This window comes from Pleurodeles waltl, chromosome 6 (genome assembly GCF_031143425.1).
Source record: "Pleurodeles waltl isolate 20211129_DDA chromosome 6, aPleWal1.hap1.20221129, whole genome shotgun sequence".
NCBI classification, from domain to species: domain Eukaryota; kingdom Metazoa; phylum Chordata; class Amphibia; order Caudata; family Salamandridae; genus Pleurodeles; species Pleurodeles waltl.
In genome coordinates this window covers 604,419,292-604,433,358 of record NC_090445.1, presented here as the reverse complement: position 1 = coordinate 604,433,358, position 14,067 = coordinate 604,419,292, and the positions used below count along the sequence as shown (strand labels likewise).

Sequence of the window (14,067 nt, the reverse complement as noted above, 5' to 3'; positions counted from 1 at the left end):
ACAATGTTAGTACGTTCACAGAGTGAAAGTAAACCATTTTGGAACTCCCAGACTAGAAATCAAATCTTGTATTTGCACGCTTATGTCTCCACTGACCAGTGCACCAATACATAAAAGGCATTATAGTGTTGTGTTGGTTCAACATGTGGACAACAGCTATCCTGTGCACGCCAGGTGTTCTGTGCACGACAGCTGTTCCAGAATGGAAGCAGCCACTTGAGCTCCTGGGAGGAAGAGATCCGATGGTGGTTGGCTGGCACGGAGTTGGGGAGCCTATAAATTGCGTTGGCTCCAGGTTAATATGATGGAACAAAACGTAATGTATTGAACCTTTAAGCTTAAGTGTATTCATTAACATAACAAGTGTTGTGTGACCACCAACTTAACCTGGAGCAAGAATCTAAACAGCCTTGAAGCCCATTCAACGTGGAAGCTCAGAACACGCTCTTGGGCCCAGCCTCTCTGGATTTGTGTTGTGTGGCGCAATAAATTAGAGGAGCGACTTTGAAGAGAAAGCTTCTGGATTTCAAACCTACTCTTTTCTTGGAGTATTAACCGTTGGAACCACGAGCAACCTCCGCTCATGCACTACCATCACGCACTTCTAAGTGCGCTTGTCACAAGACCTCTCTTTGACTGGAGTGCATATCGTTTTATCGTGGTGCAGTCTATTACATGGAGAGAACCTGTCCAAAGGTAATGTTCTGTTACCCAATGTGCCGCTTTTTTAAATGGCCCAAAAGCCTTGGATTATGTGTAATAAGGGACTCTCCACTAACGTTCTTCAAGAAACATCAGAAGTAATCCTATGTAGCGGGGTGCACTTAACTGCAGTATTTAAAGTGTGTCCTTTATGTAAAAGCCCTAAAAGGAACTGGCCTTATTGTGGATTCATACAGCTAATAGTGTAGTGTATAAACATTAGAAAGTAATATTGACAACACATTTCCATAACAAACTTGGAATCAATCAACAGCATGTTTTCATAGTACAATTAAAGCACATACTTCTACTCATTCATGGGTTTCACAAGTTTGTCCAAGAACAGTGAAGTAGTCCTACTTTTGGTGAAGAGTGGACACTGTTGCAACTTCATGAGTGCACACAATTTTCGATCAGCAAAGCACAGGTTTTCTGGCCAGCGGCTGGAGAATCGTGCATGAATTGGTCAATCTGGAATGAGTACTTTTTGAACTATATGCAGCCATTGATGAAGAAATGGATATTAAATGGTTATGTCTGCAGAGCTTTTACAATCATTGGCGCCAGAAGGGATAACAAGAGATATCAATGTCTTTGATAAGGCAATTGCAGATCGTGCTTCTCACTTTGATGCCAAAGTACTGGCACTGTGAGATAAACAAGATGTTAGGGAACCTATAGACGAATATGTTTCTGCCTTAAGGACATTATCTCTTGATTGTAAATTGGGTGGTCTACAGGAGGAACGAACTCAATACCAATTTGTTATGTATTCATGTGACTCAGCTATACAAGAATATTTATGGGTGAATGGGGACTCAGAACTGAAAGACATTTTGATTATTGTCAGGAAGGCAGCAATGTCTGGAAAGTGTGTGAAAGCGGTGATGTTACAAAGTATGAGTGATGTATGAGAACCTCAAATAGTTCCAATAATGAAGCACAAGAGTCATATAAAGTCCTACAGAACTAAGAGTACAGAAGTTACGTATGGGGGTAAAATGATAGATAGTTCTCCAACATGCTATCATTTTCTCAGTAAATGTCCTCTTGCATTCAGCATACAATTGTAGCTGGTGTGGCCTGTTGTGCATTCCATCAAACTATGCAGAAAGAAAAGAGAAAAAAAAAATGGGTGGGAGAAGAAAGCTCAAGTGGAGAAAAATTGCCATGTCTGAAAAAAGAAGAATTGGCAAGTGTGAAAAATATTTCTAAAGTGAAAAAGACTTCTGTTTTAAATGCCAGTACAAGTGATGAATAAAAAGAAGTGAAACACGAACATTTAAGTGTGACGTTCCTATCCTAAACAATGACAGTGTTCCCATGCACCAGGGAAGGCCCATATGAAGGGACCCTCACCCACCGAGGTGGCATGCTTCACCACTGGATCCTCTTCCTCGTCTTAATATGGGACTTCCCTGGCACACTCTTACTGTCAGAAGGAAAAAGGACTACAGGAAATCCTTCAAAATGCCTAGGTGGGGTGATTACCTAGAGGAGGATGTTGAAGATGTGATGTACCTTATTTGTTGCTTTTAACTTTGTTACAAGTGATATTGTATATCATATTGAAATAATACACACTATACAGGTGCAATGTAAATGCTTCCAATGGACTCTATAACCAACACACATGTCAACCATGCACTCCAATGTTCACAAGCCGGAGGCAAATCAGAGCAGTGAGTGACCTTCTCAAGGGTATGAAGTGCTGTATAAATGCTACATTACAATGCAAACCAATATAAATAACATATTACACTGAGGAGCAAAACAAGAGACCAATGTTAAAGAACTGACTGGTACTCACAAAGAATTCAAAGGCGATGCCACCATCTGGATAGTAGTATTCGAAGGAGACGCCGCCTGCCTGCTTGAGGTTGATGGCATACATCAGGGTGGCGGTGCATTCATCAGTGTTAGAAGCAATGTATTCACCTAAGGGGGACCAAGTGGATCTGAAACAAGAAAAGAGTAAAGTGAATGACTGATTGGCAGCACACACAGTGTTTGCTTTCACAATGCTGACATGCCTCCTTGCAGCTACTTCAGAGACCCCGAGTACTCTGTTATTATGCAGAAATGAAGAACACAGAGCACGGCTTAGGCAGTCGTGATAGTGAGAGCATTGTGCATCACACATTGAGAAAACGGTGAGCATGCATCTTGGGTACTCTCCATTTCCTTTGAGCCATGCACATAATGGCAGAAAATAACTACTCATCCTGCAAGCAACCCATGTACCTGACTGTTACAGCACTTAAGAGCACCCTATTATAGAGGGTGTTACTATGGTAATTCCAACTCTAGTTGTTCCTTACAAGTTGACATAATTTCGAAGCGGTGTTCCTTTGCTGCCTCACAAACCCTAAATGTACCACACAAAGAGCCACTTCCCATCTAGATGGTAACTGTGACCTCCTTCTGTCAGGAAGAGCCTGGCCACAAGCAAGCAGAGTTTTATTCCCTTAAACCTCATATGAAGATGCCCACCAAGCGGGCAGGGCATACCAAGCACTAAAGGTGCACTCCCAGGGGCATACTGGAAATGTAAATGCTATAGTGAATCTGGAGCATGGTCGAATAACCATGCCCCTTATAAGCCAGGTCCTAACCATGTTCTTCTTTCTCCATGTTCAGAATATGTATTATCCCAGAGTGCCTGGCAGCTATTTCAGGGAAATGATCATTTAGCAAAAATGGAATGGGCCCTTCTTTTCATACTTTGATTAAGCAACACTGATGGCAAACTCCTTTTCTGACAATGATTGTTTGTTCCTGATCACTTGCACAGATCCTGGAGAATATAATTTGCTGAATGGAAAATAGTGCATCCCCTTAGGCCTAAATCTCAAGGAATCTCCCAAGCGTAGCAGGTCTGCAGTAGGTAAAAGGGAACAGATACCAGCGAGGAATAAGAGGATAGCCAGTGTTCAATTGTGAGCAGTCGTGAGGAATTCTTCAGAAGGTAAAAGGGAACAGCTACAAATGAGAGGGCAGGTAGTGTTCAATTGTGAGTAGTTGTGAGTAATTGTGAGGCTTATTTACAGTTTGGTGGATGCAGGACATTTGCCAAAAATTGTTAGATGTCCTCTCATTCTATTTAGAGTGTATATTAGAATGCGTATCCAATTATATACATGTGTATTTATTCTAAATAGGGCAGACAGGCCATGAGCCAGTTTGTGGAGGATGACACGTATCTGCCAAATAACTCCTTAACACAATTGTCAAAGAGGATGGGGGGGTGGAGGTATGTGTTGAGACAGAGAAGACAAAAAAAGCTGCCTAAGCAGATCATTGCCAATGGAAAAATTAGAATGTCCACAACCAAGAAAGAAGAGGACAAAAAGGGCCCGAAAGAGACAAAAGAATAAGTGGAGTAGCCACAGGAGTTCTGAAGACAGGAGAAGCAAGTTACTACCATGTAACATTTGTCCTCCGAGTACTTATACTTTGACCCAGCTACATTGTTAAATACAAGTGTTGCTATTTACCGACATGGGACATTTTATATGGGGTATTTCGAGTTTGGTGGACGAATTATTCCATCACAAATGAGACGGTTATCCTCTTCCGCCATATTACAACTTTCATTGGCATAATGCACTTGTAAGAAAACAGATGGGATGTCTGCACATTTTTGGCATTGTAACCCATTTACCAAACTCTGAATCAGGTCAATCTGTAAATTTGTCCACTAGGCAGAAGGTGAATCTGAAAGAATCTCCAATCCAGGTTGTAAGTTTCTTAAAACACCATTATACTGTTTCCAAAGCCAGCTTTTATTCTCCTGAGCATTCCTTCTTTGACGTCACTGTCCACACTATTGAGTGTCTTGGAATGTGAGCCAGCTTATCACCAGCAAACTGTTCCCCCAAAGATTATCATATGCCAGTTAATTTCACCAATAACAGGGCCTTAAGATAATGCTGACTAATGTCACTGCAGCTCATAAATGTGGGATCCCGCTGCTCTCACTGCCTGCCCATCAGGTGATACTCACAGTGCTTGCCTATGGAGGGTTAATCAAAGAGGGCTGTATCAGAAGCTCGCAAGCTGTCGTGTCTGCAGTCACCAAGGTATGAGTTGAAGCAATTTCCTCGCTGGCAGAGTGCATGACAGTAATAGCTGCTTCAATATTTTTACTGCTGAGCTTTTTAGTTATAAAATCCCCTACAGCAAATGTCTTTGAGCACAAAGGAATTACTGTCAGAAAAAGATTAGCATGCCAGCAAGGAAGGAGTTTCCTTCCTTCTGTATGTGATGTACATCATGTGATAATGACTTGATCTGAACTTCAGGAAAAAACATTTCATGACAACCCAGCACTGAGCACTAGAAGAAAATCTGTCTTCTTTAGAGGCTGATTTTGTATTCTGTTCTCTTCTGAGCATTCAGTCTCTCGGTATTCTTCAAGGTTTGTCTCAGAGTGTAGGAGAGGTGGGGCAGGGATGAGGTGGATCACTGGTAAGATATGACTTCTTAGCTGACCCAACACACAAGGATGAAATAATGTTGTTTTTCTTTTCATTTATGAGGAAAGGCCTGTGTGTTTGCATTTTGGGAACAGTGTGATCTAACAGGTGTTTTTTAGTCTCCTTGGTATGCTGTGTGGAACCAGTGATCCTGATGCTGTCAACACTGGTTGTGAAAGGTATGGTGAGTACATAGCTGGCAAACTCCTCTTCTGCTGGATGCATAGTAGACCATTCTGAGTTTTGGCTACCTGAATCTTTCTCATATGTCTATTTTTTATTTCTGACCATCATATTACTATCTGCAATGTACCTTCTATAAAAGGAACAAATCTGGAGGAGGCCAGATGCATTTGGAAAGGCTGTCTATCTTGCCCACTTTGTAGAGGTGACACACTGCCCTGGAGTAGCTGGTCACAAAGTTACTCACTGGGAGGGCAGAAGGAATCCCATCAAACCCAAGGAACACCTTTGTCTATTCCGCTTGGAAAGCTAACCAATGGTAAATAATGAATGGGCTCCAAAACCTTCTATGTTCATGGTAAGGCACAAAGGGGCATATTTACAAGCCTCTAGCGCCACCTTGCGTCGCCCTAGCATAATTTTTTTAACTCTAAGGCAGCATTAAGGAGGCCTTTCTCCTGCGCTGTATTAAAAAAGTGGTGCAATTCTTGTATAGCGCCACTTTGTGAACCATGCCGCAACATTATGCCTGCGCCATTCCAATACAGGGAGGCCCGGCGTTATAATGCAGGGAGGCCCGAAAAAATGGTGCAGTGAAATTTACAACATTTCACTGTGCCATTTTTTCTGCCATTTTTAATATCTGCTCAGAGCAGGCATTAAAATGACTCACCCAATGTAATCAGAGGGTCTCCCTGTGCTTTAGTGCACTAACATCAACATTTTTGATGCCAGTGCAGAAAAGCGCCAAAATACCATCATAAATTTTTATGCTATTGTCCTAACGACTTCATGGTTGGCCCGTATTCTAAATACCGCGCAACCATGGTGCCGTTAGGTTAGGCAGGGGCGATGCAATAAAAGTGGCACATCTGGACCGATGCGCCACTTTCTTGTAAATATGACACACAATGCCTTGCAACAGACAGCGGATGCACTTTCTTGTAGCCTCAACGTAAAATAATGTGCTTTATTTGTACTTTCCTAACTGCTGATATATTCTGAAATATGTCTACAGTTCATTTACAGGTTGTCAAAGTTGTGTGTTAGAAAAAAAAGACGTCCTACAGTCTTTTTTTTCATGCTCACTGCACCTAGCAAGATTGTGGTATAGTTCACTTTAAAAAACCCTTTACCTTTTTAGTCAGAGAAAGAAAAGTAAACATCATCCTCCCTTCTAAAAAAATAAGCAGCAGTTTGTCAGAAGAAAGAACCTGACATTTGACCTCTGTGTTTCAACTCACAACAAATGTAGCAAAATAGAAAACAACATTTAAAGGCATCTTTATTGCTCATTCACCTTCTGAACTGCATCATGGTTATTTTGTGGGTGCTGCAGCACCCAGAGGACATGTGTTTCCCGCTCCTGTGGCTCTCACATACATGGACTGGACCCTGACAGCGAATTATTGACTGAGGCAGGGTATGAGAATACTGTGAATGCCTGTGTATCTTCGTATTAAAGGTGAGGTGCTCCCGGCCCCAGGTGGCATAGCTTCACAAGTCTGTTAGCTTCACAAATCTGTTCACCCCAATAAGCCCACTTAACAAGGCCCACAGACCGGCCGGTCTCTCCAATGTGCATAGTGATCGTTCCACCCCCCGGAGTGAGAAGTAATCTGCCGCTCACTGTGGTGTCCTGCTACGGTGTCTAGAATGGCCGAAGGGGACGGTTTACAGCAGTGGAATGAATACTGGGATACCCTAGGCATGGGTAATCCCCGAAGAAAAGTTGAATGGTTAAATTATTCTCATTTTTGCAATTACTCGGGCTGCACCCCAATCCATTTTTCTTTGCCCACCATACCACCAGACAGGAACAAGACATATGCCAATCAGCAGTAGTCCAAAAAAGAGGGCAGGGCTAAGGCCCATCCGCGCAATGTACAGCCAAAAACAACGTTTTGTTTTTGTTTCACAGTGCAACAGGCATTTTTAATTGATTCTGTCAGTGGTTGAGTGCAAACATCAAGCCTCTCAGTTTTGCCAGTGTTTGTTTTTAAGGCCTTGGGTGAAACGACAGTTGGAACATTCAGCCCGTTATGCTAATTTTTCAGGCTCCGTTTAGCCTGATTACGTTTCTGTATTGCCGGAGAACGTATCTGAGTGCACATATTGATATTCCATTTGTTTATAGTCTTTTGAACGGATGTAATATAACCTCAAATTGGTGAAAGTGGAAATGCATTACGCGTGAAATGTGTGCTTAATGGGTTCAGCTCCTGCTGCTACACGTAATTTACATTTGAAAGTATTTACTTATTTTTTTATCGCTGTATTATACGGTGATACAACACCTGCTTCAGTAGGCGTGTTCGTACTTACAATAAATTAAAAGGGAAAAAAAGATATATCTGAGTGAATGTGCGTGTTGTACAGGTACATGTATCACATATCTGAATAATCTGATTGTATTGTAAAATAAACTTTATTTGACTTAAAGCTTTTTGCAAGTAGGGCACATGGTTGAAGGTAAAATGGAGCGTGAGCAGATAAGCCTGTACTATGGGACATCCAGCGCCTTGCAAGTCTCTTGGCGCCATTTCCACGTAGACCCTCATTTAGTTTGAGCGACGGGTGCTAACGAGTGGAGCTGATTTGTTTTCTCTGGACTCCGATGTGTGGTGCTAACACTTCCAACTTTGGTTTGTCAGCTGGGTGCACGTTGTTGTTAGTGTGATTTAAAACACCAGGCTTCTAAGAGTATGTTAACCCATCTCACCAAAAAGCACACATATAATCTGTAATTGCATCCTTTATAAATTCGACTTCAGGACATAATCAACTTTGCTCTTTCAGAAAAGTCCATTCCCCAACTTCAAAAGATTCATTATTTGGAACAGATAATCAGGTTGAGCCGCTGCCACTTAGAGGAATATTAAAACATGCCTCTGGCATGTAACACAACATCACCTGCAAAGAAATCAGTGATGCAGAAAATTCCACTTACAGGCCATCAGCTAGGCCCTCACAAGTCTCAACTTCTGAGATCTGATTAGGCCTCCTAGGCTAGTTGGCTTTTCTACAATTTTCTTTTTATATAAGCACACTTTTATTGCACTTTTCCAGTTTAAACTGACCACAGTGAGCAGAGGTATGCCAGCTAAACGGTATGAAACTAAAGCAGTAAACAGCAACATAGAATCTGCACATACAAATTCTCACCCACCCAATCCCCTGACCATCCCATGAAGTCCGAATGATAGCAAGCCTAGGGCTATGGGTTGCATCGGGGACAGGACGCTCCAAATGCTCTAATCACATCCTCTAAACCGGGTGCAGAGGTTCAGACAGGCTATAGGGTGATACCTCTGTAATCTGACCATTTTTGCTATATTTTAGGGTGTTTCTGGGGACATCCCCTGGCCGGAAACACTGCAATCTACAACTTTTGATACCCTGTTCCAACCTCAGTCCTAGAATGATTTTATTGGCTGTCCCACAACTATACCTATCATGAAACATATTCTTCCTGTTCTGAAACGCAGCCAGATTAAAGCAACTGTTCAATCCTGTATCTAAATGATGAGTGTTTTAGTAGCACAGAAGTCCCACAAGGAAATCAGAGGATGCTGAATCCTACTTTTTTACGTAGTTCACACACAGAGGAATAGATCAATGTGCTTGATTACCTTAGTTAGGGTTTTAGTGTTTTACACATGTATGTATCAATGGCTTTTCTATAGCATGGGTACACTCGAAGGGTAAACATCCTTTTTTACGACTTTTTTATTACGAAAGTCGTGGTTAACGAAAGCGTAACAACGCTTTTTTTAACCACAACTTCGTATTTTTGTGCTTTAACTACATATGTTCTGAACAACGAACATGCGTGGTTAAGGTACAAAGAAGGGAGTTGGCGAAGGTAAGTGGTGGGTTTAGGTTTTGGGGTGGGGTTGGGGGGTCAGGGGGTTTTAGGTTTTGGGGTGGGGTTGGGGGGGTGGGGCGTTTTTGGTTTTGGGGAGTGGGTGGGGGCCAGGGGGTTTTAGGTTTTAGGGTGGGGTTGGGGGGGTGGGGTGTTTTTGGTTTTGGGGAGTGGGTGGGGGGTCAGGGAGTTTTAGGTTTTGGGGTGGGGTTGGGGGGGGTGGGGCGTTTTTGGTTTTGGGGAGTGGGTGGGGGGTCAGGGGGTTTTAGGTTTTAGGGTGGGGTTGGGGGGGTGGGGCGTTTTTGGTTTTGGGGAGTGGGTGGGGGGTCAGGGGGTTTTAGGTTTTGGGGTGGGGTTGGGGGGGGTGGGGCGTTTTTGGTTTTGGGGAGTGGGTGGGGGGTCAGGGGGTTTTAGGTTTTGGGGTGGAGTTGGGGGGGTGGGGCGTTTTTGGTTTTGGGGAGTGGGTGAGGGTCAGGGGGTTTTAGGTTTTAGGGTGGGGTTGGGGGGGTGGGGCGTTTTTGGTTTTGGGGAGTGGATGGGGGGTCAGGGGGTTTTAGGTTTTGGGGTGGGGTTGGGGGGGTGGGGCGTTTTTGGTTTTGGGGAGTGGGTGGGGGGTCAGGGGGTTTTAGGTTTTGGGGTGGGGTTGGGGGGGTGGGGCGTTTTTGGTTTTGGGGAGTGGGTGGGGGGTCAGGGGGTTTTAGGTTTTGGGGTGGGGTTGGGGGGGTGGGGTGAGGGATGTAGGGTGAATGGTGCCTATTGCTAATGATTTTATCAGGAATGCCTTTACAACGAAATATCGTTGTTAAGGCATTCGTGGTAAAATCATTAGTAGTAAGGACGAGGTCGGTGTTCCGACCTCGTTGTTAAGGTTAGTAGTTGTTTTTAATTTGGTGTTCCGTCATATAATCCACTCGAAGGCTTCATCGCTCTAGCAAAAGAAGCAGGAACAAAGTATCACAAACAAGTGGCTTGGAGACATATTTGAGGTTCTTCTGGTTGTTGTAGGTGAGGGACAGTGCTTTGCCGGTTGTAGTACGCTGTTGAGGTTGATAATATTGCTAATACTGCACCCATTTGTTCACCTACTACTACATCATTAAGGTAAGTATATATTTGTTCTTCTTTAAACCACTTCTACTCACCTAGACTTACTTTGGGATGTAGTTGTTAGGAAGATGGAGTAGGTGAAATATTTTTGTTATGTGACATCACACAAGCAAAATAATGGTGGTATACCCTACTCGACGACTGAGTTTCACAGGAAAGAATACATGAGACTAATTTTACATTGTTTACTTCATCAAGAGATAGCCAATTATGAAGAGAAGACAGGGGTCTTATTGGGGCTATATGGTAATTTTCCCTTCAGGGTCTGGGGTATCTGAACATAAGCTGTTCGGTGGAAGATAAAGGGCATCATATTAAAAATTCAACATGATCTGGATGTAGAAATGTAGGGCCCAATTTAGAGTTTGGTGGAAGCGTTACTTTTTCACAAACAGGATGAACATCCATCTTATTACAAGAGCTGTATATCCCATGCTACTTGTAATAAGGCAGATAGGATATCTGCCATACCCGTCGCAGAGTAATCCATCAACCAACTCCTAAATCAAGCCAAAGTTTTTTTTTATTTTTATTTTTTATTGATTTTATCATATCAAATATATAAAAGTAGAACAACAGTCCCTGCAGAGCAGCATATCTAAATAGAAATCGCCGCCCACTGCAATATTAACATACATTCCGTACAGGAGAAATCAGACAGGTACACATTGATCATTACAATCCAGTTTGTTCTTCTAAATTTCCCATCCATTAATTGGGGACAAGATCTGTACGGAATTACCACGGGGCAATTTCTGCCAGAGATGCAGTAGTGATAACATGCAGTTGGATAAGGGATATCAACAGATATAAACAAAAGGGGCAGGTGGGGAATAAAACCAGACAACAACAGCCATTCACCTTCCTGACAAAGATGCCAGTGTACAGAGGGGTCAGTAATTCGTCCGGGCTTCTTTGGTTATATCACTCACTCGTCTTGGGCCGCTAAGAAATTATTCAGTGGGGTCCAAATATCTTTGGGTCTAGACCCTTCAGGCATCAGGCTCCAGAAGACTATAAGCTGATCATGACAAAAAGCAGCATCTCTTAGCCATTCAGAGCGGCGCGGCGCTCTCGTCCCGCCCCAGCACATGGCCACTCTACGCTCGGCTAACAGCAATAGTAGGCCCACTAAGCGTCTGTGTGTTGCCCTGATGTCCTCCACGCACCCAAGCAGCGCGATTCTAGGAGTGGCAGGAATTTCTAGTTCGACCATTTCAGAGATTGCATTGAAAACTGCCACCCAGAAGGCGTAAACATCCGCACATTCCCACGCCAAATGTAAAAAACTAGCCTCCGGCGCCCGGCAGTGTGCACAGCGCGCATCTTCGCGCAACCCCAAGGAGTGCATCCGCACTGGGGTATAGTATAGTCTGTGCAAAAATTTAAAATGCAGCAATCTAAACCTGTAATTTGGCGTCAACGCTCTCATATGCGCATAGCAGGTACGCCACAGAGCCTCCGAGATGGGTTCTCCCAGATCCGCCTCCCACGCTAGTCTAGACGGCTCCCGGAGATTATTCCTCTGTTCCTGCATACAGTTATATAATTTGGTGACCAGCCTATTAGGCGACCGCGCGCAGCAGAGAGACTCCAGAGCGCGGAACTCCACCGGGGCCTCATCCGAACTCCACAAGCGGTTCCGCAAAAAAGAACGAACTCGGATCACATACATACGCTGAAGCGCCGTGCACTCGCGACCAGCCAGTATCTCAGATACATCAAGCAAACGATCATCCATCATCCAATCTCTCAACTCAGTTAGGCCAGCATCTCGGAGAAACCCACGTACTCCACCGTCACGATACAACTGCTCGTCAGCTATCGCCATTACCGGTAAGGAAGGAGCGAACGGGACCGAAACCCCGGACCGCCGCATCAACATACCCCACGCCCGCATCGTACATGCCACCGTGTCAATTCCCCGCACCCGGGACGGTACATGTCCTCCAAATGCTCTCGCCAGGTCATCCGGCCACACAGAGTGTGCCGCGCGCAACAGGGAACGGGGCAGATACATTCCCATTAAGGCGCAATCTAGCAGTGGGCAATGTATACAGCAATCTAATCCAGCGGAGGAAGTGCGCACTAATTCCCACCCGACCCAACAGAGCGAACATATAGTCCCATGTCAAGGAATCAAATGCTTTAGCTGCGTCCAGGAAAACAGCTGCCGCATTGTCATCTTCTACCAGTGTTCCCGCTACCGCGAAAAAGGTGCGCAAATTGTGGCCCGTAGACCTTCCCGGGACAAAACCCGACTGATCCGGGAGCACCAAACTGGGGAGAAGAGGCTGTAGCACCGCCGCAATCATCTTCGCTAGGATTTTGTTGTCAATATTTATCATGGAAAGCGGGCGGTACGAGTCGCATCGGGTCGGATCCTTTCCAGGCTTCAGGATTGTCACTATCAGTGCCTCCCGGAGCGAGGTCGGGAGCGACCCAGTCTCCAGGGCTTCTGCATAGACCTCCAATAGTCGAGGGGCTAATATATCCACATACTCTTTATAAAACGCAGAGGTTAGGCCATCCAGTCCAGGTGACTTCTCTCCAGGTAAGCCGCGTATGGCCGCAGTCACCTCCTCCACTGTGAATGGTTCATCTAAGTATTTCCTATGCACCTCATCAAACCATATTAACGCAATATCCTCAAAGGGCATCTGTGCATCAGTCACACCAGCTCCCATCGGAGCTGCATAGAGCCCAGCGTAAAACTCAGTGAACACCTGCATAATTCCTCCCGATCCCGACACACTCTCACCCCCTCCATCCATGACCTCAGAGACATAGTCATTGGTCCAAGGTTTACGAAGTAAAGCTGCCAATGTACGTCCAGCCCTTTCACCCTCCCCATACTGACGTGCGCGAGCCTCCCTCCTGAGGAAGCAAATTTCCCTAAGAGAAACCTCCTCATACAGCGATATCTCTTGGCGGATCTCCGCAATGACTTCATTAGACCAGTTAGATTCCAGTCGTCTTTCCAGCTCAGCAAGCCGTGACTCAATTTCAGCCATCTCTCGTCTCAGTGTTTTAACTATACCGTGTTGTTTCGAGATACAAACCCCTCTGATAACAACTTTAAATGCCTCCCAAAGGGTTCCTGGGGACTCCACCGATCCCTGATTCTCTGCAAAGTACATTTTAATCGCCTCCCGCAGTTCCTCACGGAAGGCCGCATCGCGAAGCGCCCCCCTAGGCAGCCGCCACATAATAGATCTACCTAGTTCAGTCGGTATCTCCAATTCCAGACACACCGGCGAGTGATCTGACAGCGTACGAGGAAGAGTGTCCCTGGAACCCAGCCAGCGGTCAATACGAGACCAGCTACCATGCACATAATTCAGACATGTACCCTCTCTCGCCACTCCATGCCGCTGCCGCCACAAGTCAACTAGCGCGCCATCACGCATCACGGCCTCCAAGGCCCTAGCCGCCGCAACATGTTGCATCCTGGCCTTACTCTCCCTGTCCAGCTTGGCATCAAGTACGACATTAAAATCTCCCCCCCAAAGCACGGCACCCGGCCCCAACGACTCCACCAGGCGCCACAGCTCCATGAAGAAACCTGGATCATCAACATTCGGCCCATACACAGCGACTAGGCGGCATGGCTTGTCCAGTAACACACCACTCATCAGTACATATCTGCCATTGGGATCTACCAGAACTTTTTTCGTTCGCCACTGCAGACCCTTGCGAATAAGGACTGCGACTCCACGGGAGTAACCCGCG

At 44.9% G+C, this 14,067-nt stretch overlaps 1 protein-coding gene and 1 long non-coding RNA gene across 2 annotated transcripts in view; one reads left to right on the top strand and one right to left on the bottom strand.

Moving 5' to 3' along the window:
• Window positions 1-14,067, bottom strand: part of ELAPOR1 (endosome-lysosome associated apoptosis and autophagy regulator 1) — a 344,279-nt gene that overhangs the window by 112,024 nt on the left and 218,188 nt on the right. Inside the window, exon 4 of the mRNA XM_069238875.1 lies at window positions 2,513-2,660. Coding sequence (XP_069094976.1) covers window positions 2,513-2,660 — 148 coding nt within the window. The remainder of the gene's footprint in view (window positions 1-2,512; window positions 2,661-14,067) is intronic.
• LOC138300041 (uncharacterized) overlaps window positions 1-14,067 on the top strand; it is a 195,289-nt gene that overhangs the window by 156,845 nt on the left and 24,377 nt on the right. The window lies entirely within an intron of this gene.